The 25,880-nt window shown below is 42.4% G+C and overlaps 1 protein-coding gene across 3 annotated transcripts in view; it reads left to right on the top strand.

The window, feature by feature from the left end:
- The window catches only part of CASTOR2 (cytosolic arginine sensor for mTORC1 subunit 2), an 83,650-nt gene that overhangs the window by 22,202 nt on the left and 35,568 nt on the right, over window positions 1–25,880 (top strand). Inside the window, exon 2 of one of the 3 annotated variants that reach the window (XM_005525882.3) lies at window positions 15,082–15,152. In XM_005525882.3, coding sequence (XP_005525939.1) covers window positions 15,082–15,152 — 71 coding nt within the window. Of the gene's footprint in view, window positions 1–15,079; window positions 15,153–25,880 lie in introns of those variants that run through there. The other 2 variants (XM_014255024.2, XM_088066376.1) reach the window with 2 other exon arrangements.

The raw sequence follows: 25,880 nt of genomic DNA, 5'->3' as shown, positions 1-25,880 counted from the left end.
ATCCCTTTGGTTAATTTGGGACAGCTGGCCAGGTTGTGTCACCCCAGGATCTTGCCCCTTGTTGAGGAGACAGCGCTGCTGCTGTGCCAGTGCTGCTCAGCAGAAGCCAAAACACTGGTGGTGTTTCATCAACACCCCTGCACTTCCCAGGGCAAAACACAGCACTGAGTGAGGGCTGCTGTGGGAAAATGAACTCCATCTCAGCCAGATCTAATACAGCATTAGTTCAGCTCATTCTGACTCCCTGATGTACTCTCAGCCCACTTTTAAGGTTAGACTGAAGCCTGGTCTCTGGAAGTAGGTTTAACACCTGTTTTTATGTGGGAAGATGAAAGTGATAAAGTTAAGGACAATTTACACCTGTTTGCTGCAGGGAGATGTGAAGATCTATTTGTAAAATCTGTTTGCAGACAGTGCATGTCCTGAACTGCTGAGGGTCAGGAAGGGATGGCAAACAGGCTGGAGCAAGTCCTGGTGCATGATGCTGCATTGTTGCTGGGGAAGGGGGCAGCAGGGCGAGGTGTCTGCATTTGGAGCCCCATTTTTCCCTGGCAACAACAGACACAAATTATCCCCTGCTCTGGTGATTGCAGGGCATTTGCCAGCATAGAGCTTTGTACTGAAATCTTTGGGTGGCGTGCTGTAATTGGTTTGTTTTTAATTTCTTTCCTTTTTTTAAACGATGCTTCAAATGGTGCAGCTTTGCCATGGGGTTATAATTACATAAACCATAGAAATGTACTTCAATGACCAGTCAGATAATGTTGTTTTTTCCAGTAGTTTAAGCTTGCCATTTATTAAGCTGTTGAAGGAATATAATTGAAATTCATTGGGGAGTTTAATTTCATCAAACCCTCTATAGTTTCATGCTTTTGCTGTGTCTGTGTGCATTTGGGTTGCCTGTAAATGGCTTGCTCTCTTTCATAAAGGAATTAGCACAACTGTGCAGCTGTGTAAGGAGCCAGCCCCCAATCCCCACCTGATGCTGCTCAGCGTGCCCAAGTTTATTGACATAAACATGTGCAGAAGTGGCCTCTAAATATTACAGCTGGTAAAAAAAAGTTTTATATTTTTATTAATTTTGCTGCAGTCCTTTATTCTACTTTTGAGCATAAACAGACACCTGAGGTCTAATTTAGTACAGAAGGTTTTAATGACTGCACTGGGGATGCTCCAGCCACGCTGACTGTTGCTGGGAGATGGCTGCTGCCTTCCAGCCCTGTCGGGCTTTATGGTCAGCAAGAAGCTCACTTGCTTTTTCTCACTTCATGAATTTTCAGCTTGCCTGCTGGTTCTGTAGGTGTCAGCTCCATCTGGGGTCTGCCCTCAGCTTAGTGTGGAGGGCTTATCCAAAAAACAGCGCTTTGCAAGGCAGAGTCCCCTGCTGCATCCTCCTTTCCTGCATAGCCCTGGTTCTTCGTGTGTGCCACAAGACCCTGCACTGTGTCCCCCTGTCAGCCTTTGGGATTTACCTTCCTTCCTAACATGTAAGTTGTGCGGCCCAGTGATGCTTTCTGGCACTCCAAAACTGAGAGGGAGGAGTCAGGGGACTTGTACTTCTTAGATGTGGCAGGCCTCCTCCACCGGGATTTCTATAACCAGCAAATCCGGGGAGGAGTTAAAGCATTGCTTGTCTGATCTGAAGACATGAACTAGCAGGAACCTTCTCCAGCAGCTCCTGCTCTGCGGAAAACGCTGTGTGGACATGACAGCCTGAAGAGAGATGTGCCATCCATCAGTGTGTGGCTGTGCTGGATTTCAGGTGTGGTGGCTGTGGTGCTGTCCAGGACGCCGTGTGCTGCCTCATCCTCCGCGGCTCTGAGTGCGCTCTCCGCCATCCCCATGGAAACGCAGCCACTCTTTTTTTCTGTGCATGGTAGTGCCTGGATTTTCATGCTTTTGGCAGTCTTGTTCCTTAAACCAGTGACTTTAGCTGTGAAAGGTGAGCATGTGGGGAAGGACCTGCTTACAGAGATCTGGGCTCTTGCTTTAATTCTTTCACTAATGGGCTTCAGGTACTCAGTTTTCACTCTGGCCCCTTGCAGGTGGGGAGGGCAGAAGGATGAACGCTGTCAGTGGGTTCAGTTCTGCTCCACAGTCTGAGTTGCAGGCTTGGGGGAAGGGTTACTGTGTTACCACGGCAGTTTTTTTGCATAAATTGGACTTTTGAATGATTATAAGAATTATTCTCTGCTTTGACTGAATTGGTCCTCGCTGCTTTCCTCATTGTCTGGCATCTCTGCAATTCCTCACTTGAAAAAACCAGGCTTTGACGGGCTGTTAGCATGGGCTGAGCCCAGCAGGACATACACGCTTCTCTGCAGCGTGGTTTCTCTGCCTTTTCTTTTAATTAGACTTCAGCATCTTCTGATTGTTTTCTAGTGATTGTGCTCCACTTTGTTGAAGCCATCCTTGACAAGGCTCAGCCTGTTCAGTTTGCACCAGATCTTCTGTGCTTTTTGGCAGTGTCATAATGCCAATCCTTCTCAGACTTTTTTTCTGAGGCAGATATGAAGGGGAGCTCACAGAGATTGGCCTAAGATCACACAAGAAACCTAGAATAATACTGCAGGCAGCTTTGAATTCTCAATTTTGATCTGTAAAATATGGTGGGGGAAGTCTCTTCCTTGAGTCTTATAAGGGTAAGTACATCAAGGGCAGTTGAGAGAATAAGGTATTTCAATTCTGATGACCATAAAAGCACATTGTATTTCAGGCTTGGGGATGCTAAAGACTCCTCAGATTGTCACCTCAAAAGATCCAACTGTTGTGTATCTGCTGTAGCTGCAATCACAGAATAAGGTGGATTTTAGGAATGTGTTTTGATTGAGGCTATTGCTTTAAGCACACTAGAAAAACTGACTTCTGGGTCTGAGCAGTGAGAAAATTTTGAAGGTGGTATGCCTTGAAGTTTTCTGCTTACTTAGTAACTTAAGCTTGATTTCCACATCTGAGACATAGGAAATAAATGAATTTAAATACTCAGAGATGATTGGGGGTGGAGGGAAGGGCTTGTTAAGCAGCCTTTTCCTCTGTAAAGAAAGATCTCCCTGTCAGTTACAGGAAGATCTGTTGCACCGTCTGGAATAATGCTACGGTTAAATCATGTTAATGATGAGCCCTGGGAGGCCAGGAACATGAACACAATGAAGCTGCACCTCTGTTCCATTTCATGCCCAGAGTTATTTGGGAATGTTGATAACCATGGGGATCCCTGAACACCCATGGCTGGGTTGCAGTGGCTTTATCTACTGGAACGTTCAAAATCAGGAATAAAATTCTAACGTGTGAATGTTCAAATTACCACTGAGTTAGCACTGAAACACTGAGTAGGTTGCTCTCTACAGAGGTGCTGAGCCATTGCAGCTCCAGCTGCTTGCAACAGGAATTAGCAGTAGCTCAGCAGTTTGGAAGCTGCTGAAGGACTTGCAAGCAGATGTAGATGACTGTCTCTCAGCAGTGAAGTTGAAAATACTGGCCTGAATTTCCATGGCAAAGGAATATAAATAAATAGCAACAAATTAAGCATGATGGAGAGAGGAAGAAGTTCATGACAGCCATAAATGTTATGGGAAGTGAACTCTTTCTTCATAGCTGTTCTCAGAGCAGCAAATCAGCCAGTGTAAACTTGCAGTGGTGTTAAATCACTCCTGGTGATTTGATGCTTGGGAGTTGAGTGTGGCTGGCTGGTAGCTTGGTGCTGCACTCATCTTATTTGATGGGATTGTTCCAGCCCAGTGAATCACATTTTGCTTCTGATTTACCCCCATGTCCCATGGCCAGGACGGGGTTAATTTTTGCCGTAGGGAGGAGGGGTCATGGTCAGCACCTGGAGGTTATTCTCACACCACCCCACCATGGAGGGGATCTGGCAGCAGTCAGGTGTTGTGGGCTCTGCGTGGTGACCAAATTGCAGGTGAAGCCTTAGCCTCCCTTGGACCCTGTTACTAATATTTATGCTGTTACTGTTCATTTCCTTACTTCACTACTTGTTTTCAGTACATTTTTCTCATCTTAGCCCCTGATCTTTACCTTTTGTGCCTCCAATTCTTCTCTGCAGCCCCCTGCAGGATTGGGGGGCAGGTGTGAGCAAGCAGTGCATGGTTTGGAGTGTTTCAGTGGGGACACTAAATTGGGGAATACCATTCATAATATACAACACCCCACCTCCACAGTGGCCTGATCTTCTTCTCATTTGTGACAAAATTCTTGTTCTCCATATGCACAATAAAGTTACTAAGAACATATATTTTTTTTCTTTTTTTAATTTCTTTTATTTGTTACCTCTGTGTTATCCTGCAAGAACTGATTAAGTTTGCAGTAGGGAACAGGGAGAGACTCCCAACTTTTTGTCCCTTGTGTCACTCAGGACTTTCCCTGTTGAATTCACCCAGAGCACGGACCTGCAGAAAACATTTTGTTATCCAGGAGTGGGGCAGTTCTGATCTTGCAGGGCAGTGAACCTTTCTCACTGTAAAAAGTGATAGTTTTTTTTACCTGGAGACTGTTTTGATACTGCCCTGCTGGGACTGTCATGTGTGCCAGCACAGTGTCAAATACAAGCAACATGGGGCTAGCAGGAAACCTGGAGTTTTAGAGAGCACTGCCTGCTCCTGGCATATCTGAGGGAGAGAGTGCATAGGTGAGCACTTGATAATATAATAGGTGTTGTTCTGAAGCAGCAGTACCTTTAGAAATGCCACAATATATGCCTTATTTTCCTCTTCTTTTGAAAGCTGAGTGGTGGACAGTTGGATGTATTGGGAGGACAAGACAGTGATTCTCAGTGTGGAGGCTAAGTCTGGCACTACACTGAGGTACAACAGAGCATTATAATTGTAATATAATTATAATGCAATAATTAAATTTTAAAGCCATAACTGAATATACTTGTAAATGCTTACTGTGTCTACTGCCATTATCTCTTCTCCCTTTCTTGCTTGATTTTTTGCCCACTGCTCTCCTTTCTGTACACAAGTGCATAATTCTCTCTGCAGGCTTTTTTTCAGCACATACAGCTGTGAGTTGGCCTGCACATCAATCTTCTCTTACCTAGGGAAATGCTTCAGCTCGTGTAGGTCTGTTCCTTCCATCAAGAGAGTCATCCTCTTCATAGACCTTCAGATCATTTAAAAGAAAAAGAAATATCTTCAAGCACTTTCCCAGAATTTTCACTGCTAATTGAATACTCCCTCTAGGAATTATTTGGTAAATGATGGAAGCAGAGCTGTGAACGTGGAAATACTCATGGGTGTTCAAGCACAGGAATGGGTTAATTGTTCCATGGGGACATACTAGCATTTGCTCTCTCCTTTCCTTGCTCTTTCAGTAATTTTTTCTTTTTTGGTGTGAGATAAGAATTAGGGCTGTTGAACCAGACTTGTTTCTAGTTAAATACAAACAAGAAGCAATTTTCTCCACTTAAACACAGAAATTGTCATCCTGGTTTTGAGTAGTGGTGTAAAGCTTCAGGACCCTTCTCCACACCTGTGAAGTCTAGCTGAGCTGCTTCATTTAAAAAGGGCTTTCTTTCTTTTCTTAAATGGCATGTGATTACATAAAAACTTCATCTGTTTTTAGATCCATCAGCATCAAGGCAGTCATTTGATAATCAGAAAACCATACAAATCTGATAGCATGGCACAACAGCAAATTGCTGCCATTTGGTGGAAGTGTAGTGGGGAGTGTTGCTTTCACTGCTGCTTCCTCACTTCTGTGCCAGCAATTTCCAAGCTGTTGGGACAGGATGGAAGCTGTCTGAACACACAAGGGAATGCGAATAAAATGGCAGCAGTCTCTGTGATTAACTGGATATCTTTGTACTTGGTTCTTGTTTAATAATGCACCAAGGCTATGCTTCTCTTGATTCTTCTCTGCATGTTGAAATTGTCTGATGCCTAAAATATGACCCTTTATGTATAATCTTGCCTTTGTGTTTGTAACAGGAGTTAAGTTGGTGGCAGTACTTGGTTTAAACTGTGGGCTTCTGACCTATGTCTCACCTTTTATTTCTTTTTCTAGCAGCTGAGGCAATTGATATTATCTAAGTTGGTAATAATATTTGAAGCATGCCTGGAAATATCTGATAAGTGGCTTCATTCTTTTGGTAAAAGAGTGAGGCAGGGAAAAGCAGAGCTTAGTGTAAAGTTTATTAAATGGCAAAGCACGTTTAATCTTTCCACCCCACAAATTGAAGCCAGAATCCAGCATTTGTAATCACCAGTGTCCCTGCAGCATCACTGAAAACTGGTTTGTCTTTGCCACAGCAGATTGTTTTTTTCTTTCTCGGATGGACATAATGGGTTGTTTGTTCTTTCTCCTTGGACAGCTGAATAATATGTGCACAAACCTACCTACCTCTGTGCTCCAAAATCATGGAAATCAGCAAGTTGCACAGCTACCCTTTTTGACAGTACTGTAGCATGCTGTAAGTGCTAATATTCATTAATATGCACTGGCAACTGCTTGTGTTTGAAATGAGGTATTCTGCAGTTTCCAGTTAAATGGCAGATGAACATCCTTAGGGACAGGTATGTGAACACTTAGAGCATGTACATGAGCTCTCATATGCCCACCATTGAATGCTTCTCTTCTTATCACTTTCCCCATGTCTTTCCTTCAATGCACTTCATTTTATTGAACTTTAAGGATAATTGCAAACTTCATGAGAACTAAATTAGTCTTGAGTAGATAGGTTGTCAGAAACTACTACCTGGGTTGTAGCAGTAGCAGCAGAACCAATAATGTTACTGCAAATTACATATATTTTATGTTTTCTGGCTTTTCTCCACGATTTTAGTGCTTTGCCGCTTCTATTGGTGATATCATCAATTATCATCTGAAAAATAAAATAAATTGGCTCATTTACTGATGCTGGGTGAAAGACTTACCTGTGAACTTACAGCGCTTCCCCACAGCTGGCAAGCTCAGAGGTACCTGAGATGTTGATGTGGTTTTTTTGTACTTGGATTTTTCACTGGAAAAAATGGATGGCAGCCCAGAATAATGCATTGAATGCATGTTGAAGCCATAAGCTGCATCTAGGAGTCCCAAGCCCCAGTGCTGCCACTTCCATTAAATCCCTTCCATTACTTGCAGGTAAAGATCCAAGCTCATCCTGGCAGTTTGAATGACCATGAGCACCTACACTTCTACTTCTGTGGCTGTTTTAGTTTTTAATCCAACTTTCTTGGACATATTTTTATCTAGGCAGAAATTGAACATAGTAATTTGCCTGTTCCTGTGCTTGACAGACAAAAGCCTTTCCAGTCATAGACATAAATCTGGGGAGAAATGCAGGAGCAAATGCTGCATTCTTATTTTGTGGGGTGTTTCCTTAGAGAAGAGGAGCTGACCTTTTCCCAAGGGAACAAGGCTGCCCTTCATATTTACCTCTTGAGAACAAGAGCTCTCTCACACACTAAAGCATCTTAAAATGGAATAATACCTCTCTTGACCTTTTTTTCTTCCTCACTAAATCCACAGGACTTTGTTCCAGAGAACTCAGTACCTGTATGTGCAGCTGCTTTCCCACACTTGAAGTTCTGCTTTATATGTAAGTTTTGGACTTGATGTCAAAAGCTGAGGGTGTGTAGGACAGAGATCAGTCAGGACAATGTCTCCTTTTAGCCCTCAAAACCCATCTTTGGAGGACTAGTGTTGGTGAAACTTCTGTGAGACTGTATTTTTCTCTGAGGTAAGAGATAAAAGCTTAAAAGATAAAGTCACACTAAGTGAAACCTGAAATAAATGTGCCTTGTTGCATCAGGTAGTAGAAGAAAATGCTGGCCTCTGTACAAAGCAGATCTTACAGCACCTGTGTGATCCAAGGGATGAAGCATGTTCCTTACTAAGCAAGAACATTTTCTTCTTTGACGTTCCTTGTCTCTGGTATCTCCTTTTATTGGGGGCTTTTCTATACAAATACCTTAGAAAAATGTCTTTGTATGCTGTAAGCTGTGCAAGTTCTGTCCTCTCCAAAGCCAGCAGACTAACAGGATAAACCAGTGAGACTGATTTGGCTGATTCCTCATGATCAATTGTACTTGTAATTCCTATAGGCTTGACTTTGCAATACTTCCTGTAAGTGGTTCAAAGAGTACCCTTTCTTGGGCTTTACTAAATAGCTGATTGGATACACAGATTGCAAGACTAGTAAAAGCAGGAAAATTCTACATCTTGCAAGAATTTGACTGATCTGTGTAGTGGTGAAGTGTGAATTTACATAGAAGGTTGTATATGGTGTTCATCCAAGACAGAAGTAAATTCTTTCCTTGGGAAGATGAGGGAAATTTTCCTTACCTGTCTTACCTACTCTGGAGTGGAATTGCTCATGATGAACACGAGTGCTGAGGGAAAACTAACAATACTAGATTGTCGTGTTTTTAAATAAATTCAAACCCAAACTGTTAGTCAGCTTTGTAACTTAACATTTAGCGTGTCCATTTAGTCCATCTTGAATATATCAGAAACCGATGCAGAGGAATGAATAAGAAACCACAGCACAAATTAGTGCAGGATGACATTGTTCCATGTGTAACATGAAAGCATTTGGCACCATGAGCTCATTTCGATCTCACTTGTTGTGTCTTCTGCCTCCTACCAGCTTAGAAAAGAGCTGGAGCTGTGCCTTAATGAGATTAACTCAACATGAATGATCTGTGGTTTACTAAGAGTTCATCAAATGTGTTTAACTTTCATGAAAGCAAAGATTTCTTAGATGAAGTTTCCCTCACCTACTGCCTCTGCTCAGTGATTCACTGGGTCTAGAAATCATAATTCTCATCTTACTGAGGAAGAGATCCCATGGTAGAGTAGCAGCTTGGATGGAAAGCACAAGTTCCCTACGCTTACAGGGTGAGACTTGGCCCCAGGTGCAGAGGAGCTCAGTTCATTTTGGGTACCTGTAGGGGTTTGAGAAGTACTGGAGTGCCTGACTCCTTTTCCACGTCTCTTGAAGCAGAGGTGCTTTGGAAACCTCACAGTAATCAACCCTGCCTACCTTTCAAAGTTGGGCTGCTGAATTTTACTGTGGAATTTGTCTGGTGGGCAAGTACTGGTGGAAAAGTGCTGCCATCAGTGAGGAAGAAGCAGCAGCTCTAGGTTGATTTTTTCCCCTTACATCAATGACTAAAATGTACCATCCCCAGTCTGATTTCTGGGAGGTTCTCAAGCCTTGTTTTCTTGGTGCCTTACAGCTAATTCACAGCGCTGAAACCTGAAATGAGTTCAGCTGTGTCAGGGCTAACAGATGGCCATTGCCTAGGAGAAGATACTAAGCATTCTGTACAGGTTTTGCAGTGTGGTGAAAATCCAGGTTAACAGAAACAGCCAAAAGTGAAGGCTGAATTATATCAGATTCCTGAGTCATCAGCTATTGATGCAGAAGATCCCGCTACGCTTTTGTTGTGATGCTGCAAAGTAGCATTTGCAGCCCCCTGGGCAAAGACATCAAAGGATAGTGACGATAAAAACAGACCATGTTTACTTTGAGAAAAATGTTCTATTTATACAGGCAGATGTTGAAGCAAGTGAAAACTTTAGGACTGCTTTAATGAAAGTTTGGCAGTCCTCAACCTTCGAAAACTCATACCCAGGCTTGTTTGCTTTCCTCCAAAATCATAGAGCTGGCTTTGAGTACCTCTGCTTCTTAGCAGAGGAAAGCTTTTTCCAGAGTGAATGAGAAGCTCAGAGCAAAGCAAGGCCTGCTATGACCTGGCAGGGCAGGAGGGTTGGCCAAGCCATGGCCTTTGCCAGAGATGCCCCTCAGTCATGCCAGTCTCTTTCTCACATTCCTGATACAGGGGCTGCTGTGTTTGGTCTGATTCCCTTCTAGGCTGGTCCCAAACTCATGCCATCAGTACAGCCAGGCAGTGTGGCAGGAGCACACAGGTGTCACCTGTCTAGAAGTATCTTCCCTTTTTTGAGTCATCTGATAGTTTCAACTTCATTATTGATGAGAATTAAAAGCAACATCTGACAGCATATTTTCTGTTGTGTCCACTTGCCCCCTTATTGGTTAGAAGGAAAAATGAAATCAGAGCATCTCCAGGCATGGAAGGATGAGGTGTTGGCATTACCCAGCATTACCCTTATCTGGTTTTGGTGGGCCTCAGCTGCACACAGAGAAAGATCCAAGACCATTATTCATTAAATTCTTATTCTTTGTAGGTATATTTTGAGGATACAGCCTAATATTGTTCTGAGAGTATTTGTTCTTCCCATACCTTTACAAGAAGAAGGTTGTGGAATTTTGTTATAGCTTTTTTTTAATCTTAGCTATTGATTTCACAATTTAAATTTCTTGTAAATCTTTGACAGCTGTTATTTTGTGGCTTTAATTTTCTCAATCTATTTTAATACTTAGCCTGCACAGCACTTGGTACATGATTACAGCCTGGTCATTTTGCAGTCTTTGGCTGTTTCCAAAGAATGTGTTTAGGGACTCTGTTGGTTACTGAAGCATCTCTTCTTCCCTTTTCTCATTCTCCCCTTCTCTGTGGTAATGCAGTAAGACATAAAATTAAATGGGGATTAGAATTTCATGAGAAGTGGTATTTTAAATGGAGCTGCACTTGATTCATTTATGCTTTAAAGAAAAGAGCATAAGGCAAGGGAAAAACTGCTAGTTAAAGTATTAAAATCTACCAGGGGCATGGTATTTCCTTTAACTTCCAAAACACCTATCAAGTCAAAGATGAGTGAAAATAGATGTTGTCTGTTCCCTCAGGGTCTCACTTGGAGCTATCTTAGTTTCATACCACCTCTGTGTATGGAAAGGTTGTCCAAGCATTATAAATGCATTGGTTTGGTTCCCATAGACTTGAAATGCCTCTTTAAAACAAAAGCTCACCACTGCCATTTAGGTGCTTTTTAGTTTGGCTAAGATGACAGCTAATACTGATTTCTGGTAGTTGGAACTGTAAACTGTTACTGAAATGCTGTCTTTTTCCTGATACAGTTCTGTCATGCCCCCCTTCCCCAGCACAATTCATCTTGTGTCGTGGTTTGAAAGACAGATGTCTGCTAAGGAAGGCAGGAACTTCCCTTTGAATGGGGAATATGACCCCCTTTCCTCCAAATTATTGTAACTTGGAAATTGATGGGCTTTCAGGCAAAGATGTAGGAAAAGGAATAACAGTTCCTTACTGGTATGTGTGTGTATAACAAGGCAAACAACAGCAATGGCAGCAGCAACAAACAAAAAACCCAAATAACAAAGAAAACAAACCCCAGAAAACCCAATAAAGTCTCTTTAAGCCCCTTCCCCTCTCTGCAGTTCTGGGCACGGCCGGCAGGGACACTCCTGCATACACTGATAAATTTGAGTTGAGAATTCCTGTGGTACCTCACAGGCAGAATTAAGCAACAGTTCTCAAAGTTTGTGAGAATAACAGAAGGTGAACGACTTGGTAATTCTCCTCTGTTTCCTGTCTCAAACAGTTAGTGCTTTTCAGCACAAATGCAGCTAGTTCCATCAGCAGTCTGACACCTGAATTTTTTGTTCATAATGAATCTAGAAAGTTCAAATACTATTTAGGGAAGTAATATTTAAGTGAATGTATTTATTTCTTCTCATTTCTCTCTCCCTCCAGCCTTCTCTCCTGCCTTGCTGTGTTCTCTACTTATGCAGATGATAGAAATTAGTTTTCCAAGGTGGGAACAGGCCAGCACTATGCTATGGAACTCCTAAGAGTTCCTGAAGAGGAAGGTGGGGTCTGTTGTGGCACACCTAATGCTCCAGTGGCAGTGTTTGTAGTGTGTGTGATGTGTGTGAGCCAGCCCTGTGCTCCAGAGCACACATAAGGGAGCTGTTGGGGCAGGCCATGGTCTGTACTGAACTTTCAAATGACCCACAGCAGTATTCCCAGGAACCTGTGCTCTCTGTGCAACCCAGAGCAAATAGAAGTCACATTTATGCCAACATTACCACTCTCGTGATCTCAGCAGACCAATTGTCTGGAGGAGACACTTGTGGTGTGGACCTGCAAGCACAGCCAACCCCTCCACTTTCCTGCTCGCTTCTCCCATGGAGCCTGGAGTTCTGCTTGCAATCTGCAATGATGCTGTTGCTGCATCCCATAGGCACTTCCCTGCTCTTGCAAGCTTGAGTATTCCTTCCATACACAGTGTAAGTTTTGCAGTTTCAAGGATCTCATCTAATAATAGGTTGGTCTACATTTGTGGCATTGCCAGAAAAAGGCATATGTTGTCAGGCAGTCAAAGTCAGCAGCAGTGCTTAAGTGGAAATGTGCTTAAACATTGAGAAGGCAGAAATCCAAAATAATCCATCCAAGATTTGGCTATTAGGAAACTAAAAATACTGTCTTCCTACATATATGGTTTCCACATGTACTCAGAGAAATACCATTTCCCTGATATCTCAAAATTATTAAAGGGCAATTCTTTTCCTGTCTTGGCTTTGGTGCGATAATAGAAGATGCTGTTGGCATTCAGCTTATCGAAGACTGGTTGAAGAGGAAATTGAAATTATTGAAATAACTTGAATGGAAGAGGCATGTGTAGTGTAATGTGGGAGAGAGAGATGACACTGAGTTCCTTTTTCCTATCACACAAGGTCTGCAATTCCAATTTTTCATGTTTAGATTTCCTCTGGGAAAAGAATGCATCACTGGCTTGAACTAAGTGAATGTATACTGCAAGAACCACTGGTCTTCTCTGTGCTGGTGAAAGACTTCACTTTTAAAATCAGATGGCCCTGTGGTCCTGACCTTTTACAGAACTGCTCTGAGTTGAGGATTGGGCTTTGAGATGATATCTGGAGATATGAGGTTTTGACATGAGTTCTGAGGCAGCAATTACAGGATTTCATGTGTATATATCCCTTAAACATCAGCATATTCAGATGTATGCCTAGAAACTGGCATCTGTCACAATCATTCTTCTGCTGGGGTCAGTGTGTGAGCACAGATACATATTACTGTTCTAGTAAGAAAGTCTTCCATAAATGCCATTGCATATCAGCAAAGGTTAGGTTTTTAATATTAATGTTTGCTCCTTTAGGACCTCTGGTTTCTCCCTAGTCAGCATGCATGTGACTCGGTCAGGCAGTAGTAGCAAAAAGTTTTATTTCAATGACTTCTTTAGGGAATTCATCCACTGTAACCAATATTTCTGCCTCTTGGAACCCACCTAAAGCAGCATCCCAAAATTTCTTTTTTTCCCAGCTTGTATTAGCCCTTGCACTGGTAGCAGTCTCGTGCAGTTTAGAAGCGACAGTAAAAAATTGAGCTGCTGCTATTTTCTGCTTCTTTTGGCACTATTCCTGGAGAGAGTTGAGTGTGTGGCTGTCATAGCAGCTATTACCAATGACACAAAATAATTAAGTTGTGGTTTCTATTGTGGTGGGGCCACGTCTGTATTTTATAATGATAAGTCTGTGCCAGGAGGGAGTGTTATGCTTGATTGTTGTGATGGATGCTTCCAGAAAAACAGGACAGGTCTCTAAAGGCAGGTTGTCGAATACATTCCATGTACATGAAATCCTCATGGTTACATGGCAGACCACTAATTGAACTGTGTGTTGTTTCCCCTCAGTTTTCTGATGAGGTGACAAGGAGGGCAGCATCCATCTCATTTTTCTCCCTGTTGCTTTTGGAAGGGACAGCTGCTATGTTTGTTCTTTTCAGCTAGCCAAAAGAACTCTGGAGCTAGATTTTCATATGATTCTTTATGGTGTGAATGCTTTCATTTTTTGATACCTTGAGCCACCAGTATGGGGTTCCAGACTTTCAGAAATCTTGAAGACTTTAGGACACGGATGCTCAGCAGTGCTGAGAAGCCCTGGTAGTCCCTGGTTCTTGAATCCTGCTGAACTGTGCTTCATGCAGAAATTACACTGAAGATGCTGTGAAATTTGGGGGCCTTGAGAGCAATCTCTCTTTTTCCAGTATTTTCTGTAGGTTGTCTCAGATAAATGTGAGAGTATCGTAGTGTAACTACTAACAACTAGTGAAATCCTGCTCTTTGCTTCTTAGAGACACATGCTCTTCCTGCTGCACCCAATTTAGAGGGAAAAATTTCTCCTACTCTTAAGCAACAAACACAGTCAGTCCATGTGCTCTGGCATTCTCCTGGAGGGGCTGGGAGGATGCTGGCCAGCACTGTGCTGATGCTCTGCTGAAGGTGAGCATGAGCTTGCAAAATGTCATGTTAACCTTCCTGCCACTGCTGGGGACCAGCTAGGTAGAAGCTGGGTTTTTTTCAGTAGATGTTCAGTACATATGTTGGTGTGTCAGGGAAAAAAAAAACCTTTTCAACTATATGTGGTCTTAAGGCTGAAGTTTTTATTGTTTGTGTGTTTGCAGTGGAAGGGAATGGGACTCCATGTCACACTTGATTTGTATCTCCTGTTAGAGGTGACATTGTTAAATGGTGAGCAAGCTGGGGGTGCTGCACTGCGGAAGATGGAGCAGAGCAGAGGCCACAGGGGATCAGGCAGGGGGAGAGCCCAGCCTTGTGTCCATTGTCTTGGTGGCTGCTATCATTCTTCTTCACCAGGAGCACCCCAGGAAGGGGGAAGGACCAGCACAGGAAATTGGGATGCTGTCTGCTGATGGCAAAAGCCTCTGAAGGAGCAAGGGATACTGGGGCTGGGTTGAGAGGTTAGATGTCAAACCTTGATAAGACAAGAAACTTCAGTGTGCAAAAAGGTGCATGCGTGAACCATGGAAGTGCTTTTGGATGGTGCTGGAGTGAGCAGTCAGTGAGCAAAGTTTTTTGCCCTCTGTCAGTGCAACACAGCAGCTCCTGGATGTGATGGGAAGCCTTAAGGGATATGGTAATTAAGAAAAGTAACTAAAAACTACGTAATAAAAATAATAGGAGTTTTAGCAGCTTCATTGTGCATAGGCAGGCATCAGGGAATATGGGTCACACAGTATGAGCTAGCCAGAAATAAAATCCAGGTCTGTTAATGCCTCAGGCCTCTCCATAAACATCAGACTGTGACTCCTTCCTTCAGCACAGCTTGGCTGGGAAAGGACTTCCATTTTAGGTGAAAGAAGAGGCTCTGCTCAGCACAGGTGCTAATCATGTTCTTCTGCTGTTTGCCTTTGCCAGGTGCAAGTTTTTCAGCCTCACAGAAACCCCTGAGGACTACACCATCATTGTGGATGAAGAGGGCTTCCTAGGTAAGTGTCAGCATGTGCCACTTTGGTATCCAGCTTTTGGGGATGGACGAGGAAAATGTGTCATCTCACTGAGCCTGTAAACCAAAATGTTTGTAAAACAAGTCTGTTTGTCAGTGCTGGTAGTACAGGTCTGAAGTGTGCTTTGATCACTTAAGCGCACTGTCTCTGCTGCCATGCTGTACAAGGCAATTCAGACATGGAATATGAATATATTTGAATGCTGGGAGAGGATCACACGCAAGTCTTAAAAAGTAGTTTAAGCAGTTTTGAAAAAAGCAAAACCGTCTGTGTATGAATGCATTAAAATGAGCTGGCCTGTGTCCCTAAACCTCCATAAGTACACCACATCTTGCATTTCCAGCTTCTGTCAACCTGTCTGTTTGAAAGGAGCACTTGAAGATGAATAGTTTGTGTCATCCCTACAGCCAGCACAATGCTGTGGAGTTGTGACTCAGCTCCTTTGGCTCATTGCTGTAAGCTGTGATTTATCCCCCTTTCTTACACCCAGCTCTCCCTGTACCAAGTGTGCCATCTTTGCCTGGGGTGGCTGAAAGGGTCCAAGGTGGAGTTGATTGTATGTCACAAAAGGTGGCTGGCATGTGCTTGAGAGCTGTAGATTCTTGGCATTGTGCAAGAGGTGATGTCGAGAATGGTTTGGATTTGTAGATGGAAATAGTTTGTAATAACCTTTATCATGTGTGGAGGTTTTGTTTCTAACAGTGATATTGAGGTGGGGGCATGGGGAAGTGTTGGGCACTTTTTTTGTTTAGTTGCTCTTTCTGTGTTTGGGATTAAAAGTCTACATATTTTGAGGTCAGAGAAAGATCACCTTCCAAGCAGAGCATGGGAAGGAGGGAGCATGCTAAGGCCATGCTCTGCTCCAGTGTGGTGTGGAAGCCAGGTGCAAAACCCAGCCTGAGTTTTAGCGTCACAAAGCTGCTGGCTTTATCACCTTTTCTGTGCTTTCCCTTGTGAGTGGTGATCTGCTGGTGAGACCTGCATACACCACATCCTGCTGACTCTCCTACCACACCCCCCATACCCTTTGGGTTTGTGTCCAGCCCATGTTCTTCTTTCTGAGCTGTTGCCACCGCAGCCAAAGCTTCATCTCAGGGTTAGCCCTGTGTGCAGTTTCATCTCTGCTCCTCAATTCAGTGTGGTGGAAGTTTTTCATAGTCTGGCAAGTCCAGGAGAAGTTACAGTCGAGTTAGAAATGTCTAAGCTAGAGAAAGTTCACTTTTCCATTGTATAGCCTGTAATCAGCACATGGGCTTGAACCCATGAATCAAAATCTCTGAGTTGCAGCATCCCACCTTCTTGCAAAACAGCACCAATTACGTCTGCCTTGAGTGCATCAGCTGCCTCTTGTCCTGAGTACTGAAGTGCCAAATTCAGCTCAAGAATTACAGGGTAAAATTGCACCTTTGATGAGCAGTTCGGATAGCAAGTCCAAGAGTAAATTACTTCCTTTTTCTTTCCAGGTTACTTTTTTCTTGCAGTGCTTGACAAACTCAATGTAAGTCTCTGAAGGACAGGTTTTTCTGTGTGGAGAATGAGAACCTTTCTTTCTCAGGCACCTGTATGAATTTTTAATGCAGCAGCAATGAGAAGGTTGTCCTGTTAGCTGGCATCTTCCATGTTAACCAGGTCCTTTTTCCTGCACATTACAAATACTGATGATGGGAAAAGAACAGGCTGGAGAAATACGGGCACTTTCATCAATTCCTGAGGTTAACACTTAAAACATACTGACATGCAGAAATCATTCTTAACTGTTTTGTCAAAAAATAATCCCTAGGCTTGTTCCACTGAGAGCAGTGAGTTGGGCTGGTAAAGAAGTCATTATTTCTTCTCCCCAGAAAATGTCCACAGTGCAAATCTGTAACCTGCTTAAGCATTCATCGTGCTGAAAGGGAACGGCTACAGCCTAAATCTTGGCTTTAATTCCCTGGTGGTGAGGTGGGGATTATATTTGCACAGAACCTTGTTTGTTCCAGTGACTGTTTCTTGGGCTTTGGCCTGCTAAGAAGGAAGAATTTAATTCAGCAAATAACACAGGGAACTGTGCACAGAAAGCTCTTTTCCTGGCTGATACTGGAATGAACTAGCAGGAAAAGTTTGGCCATGGGGCCCCCTGCATGAAGAGAAATGTCTCACTAACGGGGTGCTTGGATAGCCATGGATGGTCCTGGCATTTATCCCCCTGCTGCACAGCCAGCACATGGCAGAAAGGTGGAGTGGCTGCTACTCCCTGAAATATAGGAATATTTGTTTGGCTGGTTTGCTTCTTTCCCCAAAGTTTGGCTGAAAGCAGGAGCTGTTTGTGCATGTGCAGATGTGCCATAGCCCCGGTGTGCTCTGCATAGTCTGGTCCTTCTTCAGAGAGCTGCAAGGACAGACTCACTGTCTCTGGGCATGACCAGAGCTTCCAGCCTGTGGTCTTGCTGCTCCCAGTGGTCTCTGTTCATCAAAGGTTTTAGCTTTTACACACTGAAAGGAAACACATGCAATCACACCTGGAGGTAGTCATCATCTTAGAAACCCAGTTCACTGTGTTATCTGGGAATATTCACTGGGAATATCTGCATAAATGGGGCCTGGGACAGTCTGTCACCCAGGTGAAGCTGTCCTGAAGATGGATCATTGTAAAGGAACATGTTGCTAGCATTTTCAAGGTGAGGTTACTGGCTTCCCAACCTTGGCACTTGGTTGGTGTCCCTTGTGTGCACTCTTTCATGTATGCATAAAGTTTGAAGATATTGAAGAAGGGAAAAAGGAAAAAAAGAAGTGCTAGGGTCAAGTGAATCACTGTGATTTTCAAATTGGTAAATGTGCATATTCTAGGTTCAGGGAAATTTGGGGTGAGGGAAACACCCATCATCTTCATGTGCTCTGGTTCTTCTTTCTCCTAGAATTGGTAATCTGATTAGCCCATTTCAGGTAGATAACTGCAGTCAGCAGACCTTACATCCTGGCTGATCTCTTCTGGATCAGAACCAGAGAGGAAAAGTTATTTCATTTCAGTTCAGAAGCAGCAGTGAAAAATGTCCTTCTGAGGTGCAGATCCACTGTGTGAGCACACAGAGCAAAACTCTTGGTCTCCTCACACTGAGGTTGATCTGAAAGATGGGCATTAGAGTCCTTCCTTAAACCTTTGGCTGCCTGATATGGCTAGTAATTTCTCTAAGGCCAGAAATCCATTCGTTGACACATTTTCTAGGAGATTCTTAGTCTCAGCTCATACTTCACTGTAGTTCAGTACATGAAAAATAATGGAACTATCTGAAGAATCTCAGCTAGTTACCATGGCAGAAAAATTTTCATTCTAATAAGAAATGGATTTAAAAAAAAAAAAAATCTTGCTGGCAGTGCTTTATTTTGATAACCATCATCATCAGACAGCCCTGTCTAACCTTGGATTCAGGACCATCACATACTTTAGTACCACACTGAGTTCCTGTTTCAATAACATCAAAATGGTAAATTGCTTCCAGTGTCCTCTCTCTTTTCCTGTATATATTCTGGGTGAGAAAACAGCTCATTTATAAGTCCAAGCACAGAACCCATCCAGCTAGGAGCAATCTTTATTTAAAGATACAGAGGGAAGCAAGCTAAAATTGCATCTGGTTTTCTGAGTATTCCTTCTATAACTATTTTTTCTTTAATTTTTAATTGCCCACTGACTAGGCCTTTGTATCTGAGGCACAGTGGCATAAGTTGCTTGCTGACATTTTTAGTGCTGGATTCCTCCCCCGGATGGCCAGGAGAGCCTGTGGTTGCTAGGCAGAACATGTTTTTCTCTACTAAACACTTGTACAATCACTCTCTTCTGATCTCTGTATTGGCTAGACTATGCTTTGTCTGGGGCTTTTAGGTTTTTAAGTAATGTGGTATTAATGACCTAAATTCAAATTAAAATGTGGGGATTTGAGTATTGCCTTATAAATATGTGCTTGGGTGGGGAGGCTTTTCCTGCAATATATCTCTGCTGATACAGATCAATAAACATTTCGGGGGTCTGTGATTACATGGGATTTCTGCCCTCTCCCAGGAAGCAGTAGGGTTTGGTGGTTTCAGCTTTTGGCAGAAGGGAGCAAAATGAGAAATATTCCAAGGTCTGCTGTGCATCACATAGGGAAAGGAGCACTTTGTCTTCTTCTTAGAGCTTGTATGTGAGTGGGTTTGCAAATTTTGACAGCATATATTATTCCTTATGTTTGTAACCTGCCACATAAAGTCTTTTGGTTCAGTTTCTCTGCTCCTATTTAAAGAAGTACTGCATAAATAATACGTATTTTTCGCTGGCTCCTCCAGCAGATGGGTGTGTATTGATATCTATTTTTATTTCACAGCCTGTGGTGAGAAAGCCAAGACTCCTCTTCCTGAACCACTTGACTGGCCATGATTTCTTCCTTTAAATTTATTACATCTTGGCTGCTTCCTAGTACTTCCCAAAGCCCAAGATAAATGAGCAGATAGATACTAGGGCTCATTTTTATCAACATCTCTCATAAATGCAGGACCTACAGAGCTTTCCTGACTGAAACAATGGAACAGTTCATTGAAATTTTAGGTTGCTCTCTACAATCAGGATGCAGCTCCACAGAAAGGTACCAGCCCCTCCTTATTTTTTTCTTCACTAGAGATCATTTGATCATCTGCTTGTTCTTCCACTGGTGCATTTCTGGTTTTTTCTCAAGGGTGGGCTTAAGGGGAGAGAGTGGCTTGCCTTGTTTGTACTGGAGCTGGCTGCAGTCTGCCAGCTCTGAGGAGACACACCAGGGTGCTATATGTGCCAGGAAGGGCCAAGGCTGAACACATGCTCTAAGACCTTTTGAAACATTTATATATTGTAAGTGCTGGTAAGACTGTGATTTCTCATCTTTCCCTGTTTTAAGTGAATTTTTTATTGGGGCACCTTGTGAGACATGGGTCCAAGTGCTGTTGCCCCCTGAGAAATGAAGCACAAGGAAAGCTGAGGGATCAGTGGTACAAGCAGCAAAATTAGTCCCTTTTCCCATGGCTGAAAACATTCAACCATCAGTTCCCAATCTTTGCTAGTTGTCAGCTTTTGGAGATTGAATCTGGTTTTAATTTTCCAGGTTTGCTCGTTATTAGTGGTGTGCTATCCTGTGAAGAGGAAGAAAGAGAGCAGCCTGATTTCCTGAAAGCTGACCAGAGCCTAAACTGGATTTGTCTTCCCAACCCAGCTCTCCAGTGAGAGTGGACATAATGATTATTTTTGGAATCTGTCTTACCATGTTCCACATTTTTAGCCAAACATAATAATGGTGCTTTGTTTCTGGAGTGTATTCATACTTCCTCTCTTATGAGACCTCTGTGAGGTAAGAATTATTTTCTCCCACATATGAGGAAACTGATAAAAAGGAGACCAAATTACTTGTTTCAGATCACATACGTACTTGGTAGGACAAATCAGATTTTGCCTTAACTGGAAGCCCAAACTGACATCTACTTACCTGCACTTCAAAATCAGATTTTATTTACACTGTATTGCAACGACCTGAATATCAGTTCTAAGAAACTACTGTGGAACCTGGAGGGTTTTCATTTCCTCATGACCCTCCAGGTCATCCACAGTGAGTCCCTCATCCCTCTGTGTCCGTGGCCAGCTGGGACTTGCATTGACACATTATAACAGCTTTTGTATATAGACTCGACTTTCTTGTGCAATACCTTTTATTGCTGGGTCAGTGTCTGGCCTGGCAAGAACTTTGTCTCTTTCTCTTAAACTCAGACTTTGGTATTAGTCTGAGTTTTTGTTTCTTGCAACAGAAGTCACACATAGAGGCCACCAGAAACAGATTTTCTAAGTGGGCATGTTTGTGCATTTCACAGACTGTACCAATGTCATTGGAAATGCTCTTCGTTTTGTTTAATTCTTAAAAAGTCAGTGTAAAAGTATAACCAGCTTAGTTTTTGATTGCTGACAAAGTTTCAAGTTGCAAGGATCGTAAGAGGAGAAGTAATTGAAATGAGATGAAAGCGGGGATTTCTGTGTAAGCATTTCCTTCTGTCAGTTCTTGATTGCACTCTCAGTAGACACTTTGTAATGGAGCTCTTTCCTTAGGAGGTGCTGCTGCTTTTAGTGGAGAGAAGGCAGATTTCTGATACATGGATTTGCAAGTTCAGCATCAGCCCCTCAAGAAGGACCAGTGTTTGTTATCCTATGGCCTGATTGAAAACGATAGTTGTATGTCCTAGTTAAATATTGAATCCCTTGGAAAGCAGAGGGGATGCTTGTCAGAGTCAGGATTTCAGAGCTGGGCTATGTGTTTGTACAGCTTTATTTAATTCCAAGTTACCCTTGGGTTATTTAATTTCCTGACAGCTGCAAAAACAGTGTTCTCAGATAACAATGGTTTCTAATTAGGCAATGTGCCTAAAGTGGTAGAATGTTTTATTTTGACCATGACACTGATGTTTTGCATGCAGCTTGGGGATGAGAAAGTCAAGCAAGTTGGACTTTCAGCTTCCTTTGGCAGAGCTGTGTCCCTCTTGTGATTCCCCAGTGAATAATGCTGAAGGCATGCCCTCTCCTCTGCCCCTAGCTTCAAACACCTCTCATTGTTTTGGACAGTGTCATCAGTAAATCTTCCTTTCAGCTGGAACCACCTTCTAGAAATATGTTTGATCAGCACAGCAGGACTAACATGACTTGAATAGCTGAGGCTACAGAGCATTCCAGGGTGAAGAAAACAGGTGAGATTTACCTGTAACTGAGGATTGTAGTTTCTTGGGCATTCTGTTACACTGCATAGCTGCCCAGATATTGCTTTTATGGCTCATGCACGTAGTACAAAATCAGGTAGTGATAGAAATAAACATACAAGTCAACTATTCTTCTAAATAATTTGTTCAATTATTTTTTATCATTCATTCACTCATTTATTATCATTTATTCATTTTAGAAAGGGTGTTAGCATCAGGTTATCTAAATTAGATCCTGACATGATCTGTGCTTGTGGAAGGTTTATGCTTTGGGCTGTGTGAATTGATGATCTCTAAATTCCCTCCTTTGACAGCAAAAAGTGGCTGTTGGGAGGTCTGTCACCTCCTTTAATTCTTAGACATCCCTTGAAGTCTTGAATCTAAAAGAAAATAAGTAATTTTGTTCTGCTGTTTTGCTCTCTATTTAATTATTTTCCAGAGCTCACAATTCTGACAATTCCCATACCACTTCTTACCATTGCAGAACTTTTAAATCCTTTAAGATCCTGTTCATATAACCATGATGCAGAATTGCACCTCTGTAAGTCAAATGCCTACTTAAAAGTTTTGCAGCTTTAATTAGGTGTTTGCTGACCTGCAGTCAGAGTTTATCCCTGCCTTTCAGCTGAGCACTATTTACATCATGTCCTGTACCACTGACCAGGGGCTCTTTGGAAGGTTTCTGTATGGATTCTCAATTTCCATTTGCTGTTGGGTGACTGATCCTGCTCAGATACCATAATACAATGAAAGACAGATTACTGCATCAATTGCAGTGCAAATAACAATAAAAAATTATTCTCTGTAATAATCTGGCCTTACCCAGTCCTTTTGAGGAGCTGGTCTCTTTGAAGGAGCTGTGAGTTTTGGCTCAGATTGGCTTGTGGCTGTATGAGCAGTGCCCATGGGTGTGTAAGATCAGCAGGGACAGGGGATGAGCAGCAAGTTTTTATCCTTCCTTCCCCACTACAGTTTCCTACCAGTCAATAACTGAGGGATTCCTAAATTACAGGTTGAATCTGCATTACCATATTTAATAGCTATCACTATACCAATCCACCAGAGTTGTCTAACCCCTGATGAAGCCTCTTCATTCCTTTGGTCTCCATGACATCCTCTGTCAGCACTCTGATAATTTCATTTGGTTTCAGGTGTTGTCTGTTTGCACTGTAGCATAATCATGTCTGTGGTCTGACTCAGTTCTCCTCCCAACAGTTCTTAAGGATCTTTGAGCATTAACTTGTTGCTCAGAGAACAATCCACAGTGTCTCCAAGACTCTTAGGAAAGAGGATAAACAGAACCATAATAAAAATACAAAATAACAAAGGTTGTGCCAGGTTACCCTGCAAAGGTTCCTCCATTGAGAACTGACTATTTATTGTTATTTTTCTTAAAAGTCCAGTGGAAGATCTTTGCTTTCTAAGAGAGATTCTGCCCTTTGATGAGCTGTTTCACAATATATCTTCCCTTAAAATCCTATCTCTGACAGCTGTATTACAGCTACAGTACTCTTAACAGAAAAAATCCAGTTGATTTTCTTGTGATAGAGAAGAATAAAATTCTAAAATAAGAACACTTCATGCCCAGAAGACAAATCAAAATAATTACAATATGTTTGGGTTGATACCTCCCTCTATCTTTCCCCCTCCCTCTCTCTATGAATGTGTTTATGAGTTTGAATCATATAGTATTTAAATCCTAAATCCTGACTAGAATCACAGTTAGGTGTAAGATGCAACATGCTTCTTCAGAGATGCAGTTAGCTTCCTTTAGAGTAGCATAAAAACTCAGTTTACTTTCCTTCATAATCCCTCTCCAAGATTTCTGCAGACCATCAAGGCACAGTGATAAACATGTTCCCAGGTTTGCTTGGCCATTTTTCTTTTGGGTTGCTCTCTCTGGGATTTCCATCACAGTGTTCTACTAAAACATTCTCATGTTTATCAGCAAAATTCACCAACTCCTCTTCAGTTCCAACTTCCCTACTTCCACATTTATTGAATTTTCACACTTGGGAAGAACTGTATCTCCCCTTTGACAGTCTGCATTTATTGTTTGAGTCGGTTTTGGTGTACATGAAATTGAAGAGGTTGATAAAATGTGAGAGGTGACTTTTAAGGACTGGCAGTGTCAGCAGCACTGGCATTGTGGCTAACAAGCCCTTGGAGGGTCCCCAGAAACCATGATTTCTTTATTTTTGTGTCTTTCACATTGCTGAGCAGATTGCAAGCACTAAGTAACTGTTAATCTCTAGAGCCCTGCTAAAGTAACTGTATCTGCAAGGTATTTATTTCACAGTTGTTTTTCTCTTCTGCTTCCCTGGGCTTGGTTAAGATGTTTATTTACTGAAACACTTTGAGCTGAACTTGTATACTTAGGAGCTGCCTATATATCTATATATATATATATATATAAATCCTGTGTATGTTGGTGTATATACACCTATATTTGTATTTATTTATTTATTCAGGAATACAGAGGAGGTTTAAGAGAAAGCATTTTTAGCTCTCCTTTTTCAGAAACCTGTCCTTGAACTCTAGCTTAAAACTGAAAAGTATATTAGATTTTCGCTTTATCTGCCAGGAGCAAACCAAGTTTTTCTGTAGCTGGTGAGATAAAAAAGCAGCTCACACTTGGGCACTGACATCCATAAATGAGGCAGGCCCAGCAGAGCAGGGAATCTTCAGGACTGGATGACAGGTTGTGTCCTGACCTCTTGAGTACTCTTGTTGTACTGCTGAAATCCTCAGGTTTTAATTTTGGTGAATTAGGTGTTTTATTTTGTTTATTTTAAAATGTTAGAATTGAGCTTATGGAGAAGTGGAATGAGAATTTATGTGGACCATCATGTGGATAAACCTCTGTTGGATGCCTGGTTTTGCATTTTAGCCAGTGAACAAAAATAAAGTAGCCTCTTAAACAAGCTCTGTGCTGTTAGCAGCAGACAGGAGTGCCTGCTCTGGTGCATGTTTACCGTGGCTTTTCATGCTCTAAACAGAGCAGATATCATTTTTCCCCAAAATTCATTTTTAGAATTTGTATAAACAAATTCTTGACTTAGATGGGCGCTGCCAACATGCCACAATGTGCCTGGGTTTAGTGCCTTGTATGTACCTTTCTTTACAAGGAACTGTATTTATGTATCCGAGAATCAAGGACAATCCATGAAAGCTCCTCAGATCATCTCAGATTACCACCCATTCGGATGAAAGGAAACCACAAACTGAAACCAGTTTGCTTTCAAAAGTGCAATTTGTGTATCCCATAAACATGAAGTTCAAAGGAACTGCAGAGTCGGTGACGACCCCAAAGAAAAATGCTCTTGAGAGCAGGAGGTTTAATAGCTCTTTGTGGAGTAATGGCTGCATCTTTAAGGCATTTACGCCTGCTTAATTTTAAGCATATTGAGCTGGGTTTTAGCAAGCCCCTTGTGCACTGAACATGGCTTAAATATCCAAAAGATGAGGACCCCTTCCTGTCCTGCCCCATAGAAATGAGGGCAGTAGGATGAGGCTGGCTCTTCACAGCGAGGAGGAGGAGGGCATGAGCAGATGTCTTCTCCACACAGGAGTGTCCTTGGTTTGACTTGGGTTCTGGGACAAAGGGCGTTGATGCTCTGTTGGCAGTGCAGAACACTGGACTGGGAGCAGAGCTCTTCCATACAGGACACAAGGCATGTGCTGGGGCACTCACTGCAGAGAACTGCAGATATTTAGATGTTTCAGATGGGATTTGTCACTAATTGTCAGTCCTTGCCCAGCTGCTTTAAAAAGTCACTTCAGCTGAGAAGTTTCTGGAGGGACATTTACTAGGAAGAAACCAGCCTGTTCTATAGAGATTCCTGTGCTTGAGATCAGTGGAGTTTTAATCAGTAGGGTTTTAATGACTTTTCTACACTGGGACACTTTTGTTGTCAGTTTTGATTAGCTGGGCTCCTGGCATAGGGTGCAGTCTTTGTCCTTGTTTGAAAATGGAAAGGTGATATTTTGAAGGCA

The sequence above is a fragment of the Pseudopodoces humilis genome, chromosome 23 (assembly GCF_049639895.1).
Source record: "Pseudopodoces humilis isolate 2021_Gansu_Grassland_sample_001 chromosome 23, ASM4963989v1, whole genome shotgun sequence".
Classification (NCBI taxonomy): domain Eukaryota; kingdom Metazoa; phylum Chordata; class Aves; order Passeriformes; family Paridae; genus Pseudopodoces; species Pseudopodoces humilis.
Note: the sequence above shows the minus strand (reverse complement) of the source record. Positions and strands in the feature narration are given on the sequence as shown.